Genomic DNA, 10,819 nt, shown 5'->3' on the forward strand with positions numbered 1-10,819 from the left:
ACGACATAACTATGTTGTAAGTTTTCCTAACAGTTTATCACAACGACATAACTATGTCGTTGAAACATTTAATAGCAAAGATGTTGATATACATATGATGATAAAAATCACATAATCAATTATGATTATGGCATAGAGCATGGAATAATCAATAACTAGCAGAGTTTTTTTTCCCCGCCAACTACAAATGTGTGTTATAATCCGTAAACGTTCTCAATCCCTTATTTCATTTCTCAGTCATAATGCTAATAATGTTAATTGCAGGCTATAACCATTATGCAAATCTGTTACCATGTGAGATACATCCTATGCCATTAATAATAGAACAGTATGCAGCAAGCGGACCACAAGTGTGCTGAACACTTTTAGCTAACAATACAAAGCCATTATGTTACTATGATTATGGTTCATGTACTAATTTCACAGTCCCTCCTTACGAAGATAAACATGTACAGATAAACAGATTATTTTCAGCATGTTATGCTTAAAAAGTTTAGCATAGTGAACAGTTACAGGCCAGCAGGCTAATTCATACAGTAAGTTTAATTTGTTCCCTATCAATCAAACTTTAAATCGTGTGAGACGTTAGTTGGATGAAGTTCCCAGAATATGCAAATTTCTGTAAGATGGAAGAGTATGGATCGAAGATTCGGTTAAGTGTTGCAGCCAAACGGACCCCACCTTGAGCAAGCCTCATCTCTACAATTGGGAGACGCGAGAGGAAATACTCGTCTAACACACATTGAGAAAAACTAATTAGGCGGTATAACCAAGATAATAGCCATTATTTCTGAAATTATTATTACTTAAACAATTTAAGTCTCGCGTCAGATGGTTGTAGTGTCAAACAATATACAAATATAGGTGTGTTACACTGTTGCTAAAAAGTGGAGGTGTTTCTGAAGAAAATTTCATGGAAAGCTTAATAATTACATGTGTTTAAAAAAAATATTAAAAAAAAAAAAAAAACAATCCATGAAAACCTTAAAAGTAGAGAATGTGAAACCCACTTTACCAATTTATAGCTACACTTTAAAAAAAAAAAACAATCCATGAAAAGCTTAAAAATAGAAAATGTGAAACCCACTTTACCAATTTATAGCTACACTTTTAAAAAAAAATCTATTATTGGCTGGTAAAAACACCAAAATATCTTTTATGGTACCTTTATAAAAGAAAATTGGATTTGTAGTTATGTTTTCTAATTTAAAAGATGGAAAACATTTATTGCAAGTTCAAAATGGTCACTTGTTTTCTTAAGATAAAATGGAGATAGAATTAAAGAGAAAACTTTGCAACTAAAGCACCGCTTTTTCATTTTTTTTATAACTCCTGTTTGTGGATCCCATCTTCATTTTTCCACCAAATTTAGTTATATTCAAATTCAAAACATAAGAGTCAAATCTTTAATAGTCCACACATCATGTAAATGGGTTCCACAACTGAATTGGGAAGCAGGTGACATGGCTAAAACATATAGATGTTATTCTGAAAGTATTTTTGTACATTAAAAATGATTTGCAGTCCTACAAATGGTAAGACTGGCAACAACCCATTTACTAATTTATGGGTCGATTCAGATTATGTGTTGTCTCAAAACAGTCAAACGGGTAAACTAAAGAAAATTAGACTGGACAAGAAAGTCTAAAGAACCTCGTAAGTCATCCATAAGCGTTGTTTAAATTAAGATGCATAAAACCTCTGTAATTATTATTTTTTAAGTAAGTAGTTCATTTTTGAAAACTAGAATACTATTCGAAAAGTAAGATTATAAAAATTAAGTCTTTCAAAACCAAAGGGGACCAACCCGTAGAAAAAATATATATAAAAAAATCTACGCTTTTTACACATTACCCAGTCTGCCTAATTTGCCACCTTCAGTATGGAATTGCACCGTTTTGTATAATATATTAAGTAAGGTATACTTATAAAAAATAGTACTGATTTTATGTTGTATATATTAAAGTCGGAATGAGCAATTACTCAATTTATTACCTCCTAAAGTGCTTCCTGGTGTAGCATTTCTGTAAGCGTAATTGCATGAACACTTGATGCTTTCAGAAGCCCACCTGAAAGAAATCACCACTTAATTTACATTCCTAATGCCGTAACATGGATAATTGCATTATTTGACTTGGCATATAATTCAAGGAAAATACTAAAACGCACTTTAGAGAAAACAAAATATACAAATTTTCAGGAAGAAAACCAATAGAGTAATAATTAACTGTAAAAAAAAAAGTAAAAAGTAAAAAATGTACACGTACGGGTCCGGACAAACTTCTTCACCGGATGTACAATTTGCCCAAGACGAGATGTCATTGCTCCAAGTATCCTAATTCCAATCCCAAGTAAAAACAGAAGAAAAATATATGTGAAAACTGTTAAGGACACACCGTTGAAAATGTTTCAAGTATCATTTAAATTTAATTACTAGTTTTATAAAGAGAAGCGGTTGTGTAATTAGTAATTTTTAATATAACATGCGTTGAAGAAAAACAAGATGAAATCATACTGTAATATTCTTCTCAATTGCTGATATCATTACATCAATATCTTTGTCATAGAATTCCTTCATGGCAGATTCTATTATATCACTATCCCATACCTGAAATAATAATAATAATATTCAAAAATCATAAACTCCACTACTTCACATTTTCGACCCAACATTTTCTAGTGATTGTTTTTGTGATCGGCTTACTAAAAATTCTCATCACAAAATATTATCTGCATTGATGACATAATTAGATTTTAAGTCTTTCGATTGAAAAGTTTTTCGATTTTAGGTTATCAATATATATGAGAAAATATATAAATCCAAGAATTTGACAAAAAGTCACTTACATGGTGCAAATTGGTCTTCCTCTTGTACCACCGTACTGTTATCGTGTTTCCACCTTCATCGGAAGTAAAGCTAACATGCAGAGGCTGTAGATGAAACACAAAAGATTTTAACTAAACATTTCACACTAAAGATTCAATGTGATTGTAGGTTAAATATATAAATCACCCGTCCAGAAAGGCAAATATCATATCAGTACATATCAAGATTTTGCAGCTTTCATTAACAGACCAAGTACTATGCTTGGGTTCAAACTAGATTTGAAAAGGTAAAATTTTACTTTATGTGAGTTTCTAAAAGTCATTGCAATATGCAGCCAAGAAACATGTACGAACCTGATGCACGTCCCCAATATAATGAGACAGGAACATAAGGGCTTCAGTCAGGTTGTCTGTATTTGAAATCTATAAGTTCCCAGTAGAATTAAAAAAAAAAAAAAAAAAAAAAAAAAAAAAGATAGGAAGACAATTGGTACTTACATTGAGAAGCTGAATTAGAGGCATTATACGTGACAAGTTGCTCCGTGTAATTGTAAATTGCTCCAGTAACGCACCTATCTTTCACTCCAGATGAGTCATGACAGTCCCCTAAGACATTGTGTTATTCAGTCATAATCAAATATTATACATACACAATACACCTCATAATCGCACATAGAGCACATCATCAAACCAACTGAAAACATAAAGCATAAATGGGTTGGGTAACAGGTTAAGATGGCTTGTTCTAAATGGGCCCAGTTACCAACGGCACCTTTTAATAAAAATCAAATGGGTTGTATGCATTGGATTTACATTTTGGGCAAGTTTTTCCATTGGTATTTGGTTAAACGTATAGTAAACATTGTGTTCTGTTTCTGTTTTTGTTGACTGAAGGAAATTTAATAGACCAAATGGAAATTACTGGAGATTACATAACTTACTGCAGTAATTGTAATTACACCTGAAATCAGGGGTATCCACATAGTGTAACTCACTGGTCCAGCGCCACTTGTTCATCCACTTAATATTATCAGCCCATGAACAGTACGAAGCTAAATCACCTTCAGCGGTTTCTGGGAGCAATTCTTTCACCACCTTTAAAGCCTCTTCACTAAGAAACAACTAATATCGTAAAACACAATTAGATCAATGATCCTATGTGCAATGTGTACTTATTACAAGCATGTTAGACCGTAGTTTCAAAGAAAGCCAAAAAGGCAAGAACAGGTTATAAACTTATAGTTGCATATCCATTATCAAGTTCCCTATCAACAAAGCTGGCAATTTCGACCCATTTACTTATGCATAAGTAGAATCCGGCTCTATACCATCTATACCAGATCAAACGGGTAAAATTCTAAATATTTAATTGGGAGTGATACCGAAACAGGTCATTATGATCAAAATTCGCCTATAGTGTATAAAGTTACCCATTAAGCTACCCAACCTGCCTATCAAGAAATGATTATTCTGATGCATATGTCCAATCAAGATGTTATATTGTTTTTATTATCAACAATAATTAATAATCACGTATAAATAAAAAGTTTCTGCCCATTCATGAGCATCCATTCAAATGATTCAAGACTTAAATGAATTTTATAATAAAATTACCTGAGCAATTTTACAAGTAGCATAGTGTCCTTCTTTACCCCATCCTAAACTTCCAGGAATTAATAGCAATAAGACGGCAAATGTTCCTTTGATCCACCACAACTTGAAACCACTCATTTTTACTAGTTATACAAATTAAGAAAAAAAAAAATGAACAATCAAATTAGATCAATTAGGAAGATAGTTAAGTAAATAAAGGTGTGAATTTGAGTTAGGTTTACCTAATTTATTTGAACTATGACGCAGATGAAAACCCTAAATTACCAATACATATTTGTTGGTACTTGAAATTATAGTTTGTGAAAACAAGAGTAATAAATAAATAGGTTGAAGAAAAAGAGTCGAACGTACTGCTCGGTTGTCAGAATGGCTTTAACAGAGAGCGGTGTTTTGAAGTATTGGTGTGGGTTTCTGGTGTCAATTTTTTTTTTTTTTTTTTTTTTTTTCCTATTGACCCGTCATAGGTTGAGACGTTCGGGGGGTTAATAATAGGGGAGGCATTCACCGGGTCTATTTTAATCGGTACACACTTAATTGACTATGATACCCGTACTTATGTTTAGAATAGGGTTAAAGCTAAAAATAGGCTACAAACTTACACAAATATATCGATGTCGCCCACAAACTCATTTTCGTCCTACTGTCGCCTACAAACTTATAAAAAATATACTAATGTTAACATTTTGTTACGGGTTACCTGCTGAACCGGTAAACTTAATTATTTAACTTATTTTTTTTCATTTTATTTGTCTCGATGTCGTCCATATACTTTCAGATGTGTTTCGATGTCGCCCATATACTTTCAGTTTTTGTTCCGATGTATCATCGACGTGTCATGACTACATAGAAGCCACATCATCAATTGTTTTCGTTACCGGTAAAAAAAGTATAGTGGTCGACATCAGCACATTTTTTATAAGTTTGTAGATGACAGTAGCACGGAAATGAGTTTGTGGACGACATCGGTACATTTGTGTAAGTTTGTAGCCTATTTTTGGCTTTAACCCTTTAGAATAATAATAGAAGTTCAACTCCCTAGATAAATGTAGGGATACCCTTACTTATATTTAGAATAATAATAGTTCAACCCCCTAGATAAATGTAGGGATATAATTGTAAGTTTATAGTATAAAAATGTGTATGGATTAAAAAGTTGTGTGTGAGAATCACCTTCCTTAATAATACCCTCCCTCTACGGATAAATATAATATTTAAGAGGTCAAGACTTAAAAGATTAATTATCAGTCTTTCGTTTACCAATAGGAATAAAGTTCTAGTCGTAGCACAAAGTTAATCTAGTAAATCACAAGCGGTGCTGTTAAGATTAATGGTGTAACTGGCCTCTAACCTATAATTTACACTCATAAAATTATCGTTTCTATGTAAAAAAACACTGAACACATAAGGAAAAGTAAAAGAAAAATTTAATATTTAACTGTTCAGTGTGTTCCGTCAAGAACAACAAATTAATCACATATCAGGTCGCCCAGCATTTTTGCGTAAGCCCTAAAGGAAACTTTCTATGTTTAAGCCCTTAAGTAAGCAAGTAAGCAGCACACATGCCACGTTGGCATAAAGCACAATGTCGGTTGCGTAATTTTCGTATAAATCAATCAATAGCAGCATAACACGTATCTCCGAACATTATGGAGCACTCATGCCTATAATAGGTCACATGGGCCATCACCTTACAATTAACTGAACTTGTGACAGAGAACACACTTTCTCTCTCAGGTAGTACTTTCTCTCTCTAGAACACTAATACTTAACCGCATAGCGCTATACAGACCAACCCAGAGTTCAGCTCTACGAGAATGATAAAGCCACCCCACGGTATTCTGGCTGTGAATCGGGTCTTCAGGGATCTGTCCCGTGGGTAAACATTAATCGGCAATCAACCCCATCACGTTAAGTAGTTCTAGTGTTGTACTGGTACTTGTTAGCCGCTAGCCGGAAATAGGTATCAGCATATGGCGTGTAACATCCCGCCTTTTTCCGTTTACTTTTCCGTTTAATTATTTAAAGTCCGTTATATGATTATAACATCCTTCGTTAATACGCGTTTTAAAAATATCTCGTTTAGGTAATTCACGCAACCGCAACCGAACTCGAGGGACTAGTTTCGCCAAGGGAGCAAAGATGTGACTAGCTTTTGACTAGTCAACACCCATCTCCTTTCATTTCTATTTTCCATTTCCATTTTCTTTTAACACTTCCACATTTTCTTTCAATTCTCCATTACAAAGATTCATCATCCAAATCAAATCTAGCAAGCTTCAATCCAAACAAATTACATATTTGGAATCCTTGCAACTTCCTCTTCGATTCCATACCGATTTCATTACATTTGGGTAACTTTCTAAAATCACTAGATTTCGTGTTCTTGATGTTTTTAACTTATAAAGTTGTTAATTAGTGTCTATGGCTCAAGTCTAACATGAATATATGATTTATATGTTCGCTCTTGTTATTTTTAGTAACTAGCATGAACTTGAAAGTTTGGTGTGTTTGATTGTTGATTTGGTTGCTTAAATGTTGTTGTTATGATAAAGAGCAAGTATTAAATGTGTTCCTAGTATCGATAGCTTCAATTTGACGTGTAGGTTGCTTTAGAAAACTTCATGAACTTGATTAGTGATTTTGGTGAAATTGGGTTAGGGTTTGATGAACTTGAAATGGACTTTTGATGCTTTGAATGACATGAAATGTTATTTGTAAGTGTTAGGTTGTATTGTATGCTTGATTACCTTCGAAACGGCATATCATTCATGTAAATTGGTTTTCGAATCATCGAATGGCATTTATGAACTTGAATGCATTAAATGAGGAGCTTTGAATGTGATTTTGGTTGTTGTAAAGGTAAATGTGATTGATGAAATGTGTTTAGTTGTTTTCCTTGTCAAATTACCTTTCCGATGATATAAGATACATGTTTTGGTTGTTTGCGGGTCATAAATGGTGATTGTTTGAAGTTAGGTTCGTGCATTAAACTTGAAAACTGCCAGAATTTCTGCACGGGTAATGGCGCGGCGCGCCATAACCCCGCGCGGCGCACCAAAGTGGGCTGACCAACTTGTCATTTAGAGGAAAAATGTTTGCTATGCTAGGGACCTCCGATTCACATGAAACTTGTTCTAATATGCTTATATATGAATAACTAGCACAGAAAAATAGTTCGGGACCCGACCCGAACGTGTTGACTTTGACCGACCAAAGTTTGACTTTTTGTCAAACTTAACCAAATGAGTATGCAATCTTTCTAACTTGCTTCTATACTTGTATCTTGCATGAAACTTGACAATTTGGTTCACATGCTACATAATCGAGTCGTAACGAGCCATAGGACTAATTGAACATCTTTGACCTATCGTGTTTACCGTTATTGATACAAACCTATTTGTTTAGGTCAAGACTAGCATTCGTTCTTGCACACGTTTACTTGTTGAAGTACTTTTACATACGTGCACTCAAGATGAGATCATAGTCCCACTTTTACTCTTTTGAACTTACATTTGCGATGAGAAAATATAAACGTTTCTTTTTACTAAGTGAACACAAGTACAGGAAAACAAACATTCTACATACGAGTTTGAACAAAATCCTCAATTCGATTATCATTAGTTACACTTGCCGAGTTTAAGCGAGAACTTATGTTATATGGCCATATAGGTTTGACAAACCCTCATTCAAACGGTTCGCTACCGTTTACGAATGGAATATATTTTCGAGGAACAGTGTATGTTCTAACACTATTGTGATGGGGTTCTATGGAAGGAATGTTAAGCACTGATAATTGGGTGCTCGTGAAACAAACTTTTGGAATGTATTACTATTATACCAATGTTACAAATCTTGTGGTTCACTTGTACTTACTTACTTAAACCTATGATTTCACCAACGTTTTCGTTGACAGATTTCTATGTTTTTCTCAGGTCCTTGAACGTTTTGTGATACATGATTCCGCTTATTTCTTTTGATACTTGCTTGGATATCGAGTATACATGCATACATGGAGCGTATTTTGGCTACTTTCAAATTGTGTCTCATATGTTTCAATTGTACTTTAAACTTTGTTATGTAACTAGTTGTCGAACTACTTTGTAAACCTTGAAACATCTTTACTTTTGAAATGAATGCGACATACTTTTGGTCAAACGTTGTTTTAAAGACTTATGACCACGTAACGGGACTTAAGTAGACGGCGCCGTCAATGACGATTTTGTCGGGTCGCTACAGATGGTATCAGAGCGTTGGTTGTGGGGATTTAGAGTTCATTGGTGTCAACCCCGAGTCATAGGGTACATTATTGAGTCTAGACTACAACCAGCATATAGACTTGAACTAGGAATTACTTGACTACTTGTGCATTTATACTCGAACGTTTCTGCTCATATCTACTCTTATTTCATCTTAATCTCACGTTGTTTAATTTGATTGACACGCCACCTTGACTTAGTGAAATAATGTCGAATGCACATATGAATTAGGGTAATATAATTTCCGGGATTATATTACGGTGACTCATATGAACGTTCCGACATTTTGGCATAAAGAATTTAAGGCGAGTCAAGGAAATTTTTTCTCTCTATCCTAATTCCATATCATGATTAGTATTATTGAAAATACTAATCAACGGTATTCTTGTGTTTTGAAGGAACAATGTCTCCTCGTCGTGTGCCACACCATGAGACTCCCGAACAAGCTCTACAACGAATGATAGCCACCGCCGTGGATGCGGCCATGGCCGGTCACTCTTTCAACAACAACAATAACAACAACCACAACAACAACAATCAAGGAGCCGGTAACTCAAGCGAAGGGTGCTCCTACAAAGCCTTCATGGGGTGCAAACCTCACACTTTCGATGGAATCGGAGGACCGGTTGTGCTCACCCGATGGTTTGAGCAAACGGAAGCCGTTTTTAGTCTGTTTCTAATCAATTTTTATTATGTCCACTATTTCTTCATTATGCCACTTGTTGAATTCTGATAAATCAAAATCCCAATATGAAATTGGATGAATATAGTTATTCTGTGGTGAACGGATTTGTATATCGGTGGATGTAAGTAGGATAGTAAATGAATGTTGAATTAGATTTGCAAAATGTACAGTGTGACTTATTAGTGTGAAATCTAAATATTCCTCGGGTATTACCTACCCGTTAAAATATTTTCACTATTAACAGTTTGTACAAAAGAATTTTAATTACAATCTTTATGAAAACATATATACATATATATTTTCTTCAGATGTAATCATGGATTCATTGAGTTAATATGATATTAAACTCATTTGGTTTACCGTTAGAACTAGAATACATAATCTCTAAAACATTTAGAGATTACTTAATCGCCATGAAGAATGAAGATAATTGATGTAGAACGATACGTAGAACGATGATTATACTCGAGGTACAGAATGAGATGTTGAGGCATGGATTGTTGATGGTACTGATGCTGTTATTGATGGTTCTATTTATGTCGGTGATGTTGCTGAAGCTGGTACGTTTTGCACCATATTTTTCCAAGGCCACATCTCGGGCGCGAAGCTCGTTGACTTATTACTCCGGAATGATTGTCGGTAGGAATGAGCGAATGAATAAAGTTTTAGAATTTTTGATATCATATTATCATTGCGTGGTATCCTGGAAATGAGTGTGAAAATGGTGTTTCGGACAGGTTCGCCGGTAAGTGCTTCAGGTTCTTCACCAAGAGGTGAATTTGGTTGATGGAAAGGATCGCCTTCTTTGCGTCTCCATGGATTAAGTCGACTACGAACCCATCAGATGAATTGAGGATGACTGATTGGTTGATTCATTCTGGTTATACTGCTTTCGGAGTTCGAGTGGAAATCCATATCGGAATAGCTGTCGAAATAACTATCGGAATAGCTATCGAAATCTGAGGGACTCGAACTGGTTGAGGGATTCATCCCGTACGATCAGATGAAGGATTTTCGATAAGAAATAAATTATAGAATATAGATTAGTACCCTGCAATACATAATTTACATATGCATATATAATACTAAAATCCCATAAGTTACGGAGGAATCTACGGAAGCCGTCAGGCATCGGTAACAATAACAGGTATGCTAAGATATGAATTAGCAGATATGCTAAGATATAAATTTTGTCTATACACTAATCATGCAATTAATGCAATAAGATGTGTCTAGACTAAGGATGATAAGCAAGTGATTCTCTAAGAATGATAAGCAGGAAATTTTTCGACACAAAATGATAAGTAAAATTTTTGACATGCAGACACGGTCAAAGTCCAGACTCACTAATACATCTAAACATCTATCAGTTAGACACACTAATGCAAGACCTGGTTCGCTAAGACCACCGCTCTGATACCAACTGTAGCGACCCGTC

The 10,819-nt window shown here is 34.6% G+C and overlaps 1 protein-coding gene across 3 annotated transcripts; it reads right to left on the reverse strand.

The window, feature by feature from the left end:
- Positions 1-305: 305 nt before the first annotated feature.
- Positions 306-4,892, reverse strand: LOC139843469 (endonuclease 4-like). 3 transcript variants are annotated; one of them, XM_071833550.1, is made up of 11 exons: positions 4,792-4,884; positions 4,662-4,695; positions 4,441-4,562; positions 3,768-3,948; positions 3,325-3,432; positions 3,181-3,236; positions 2,848-2,931; positions 2,516-2,608; positions 2,268-2,335; positions 1,996-2,069; positions 306-732 (listed from the first exon to the last, which is right to left on the reverse strand). In XM_071833550.1, the coding sequence occupies exons 3-11, from the start codon at positions 4,555-4,557 to the stop codon at positions 569-571; spliced, it is 945 nt and encodes a 314-aa protein (XP_071689651.1). In that variant the 5' UTR covers positions 4,558-4,562; positions 4,662-4,695; positions 4,792-4,884; the 3' UTR covers positions 306-568. The 3 variants fall into 3 exon arrangements, with proteins under 3 accessions (XP_071689651.1, XP_071689652.1, XP_071689650.1); XM_071833551.1 differs by lacking the exon at positions 4,662-4,695 and having other exon boundaries at positions 4,792-4,892; XM_071833549.1 differs by having other exon boundaries at positions 307-732; positions 4,662-4,798.
- Positions 4,893-10,819: the final 5,927 nt, after the last annotated feature.

This window comes from Rutidosis leptorrhynchoides, chromosome 4 (assembly GCF_046630445.1).
Source record: "Rutidosis leptorrhynchoides isolate AG116_Rl617_1_P2 chromosome 4, CSIRO_AGI_Rlap_v1, whole genome shotgun sequence".
NCBI classification, from domain to species: Eukaryota; Viridiplantae; Streptophyta; class Magnoliopsida; order Asterales; family Asteraceae; genus Rutidosis; species Rutidosis leptorrhynchoides.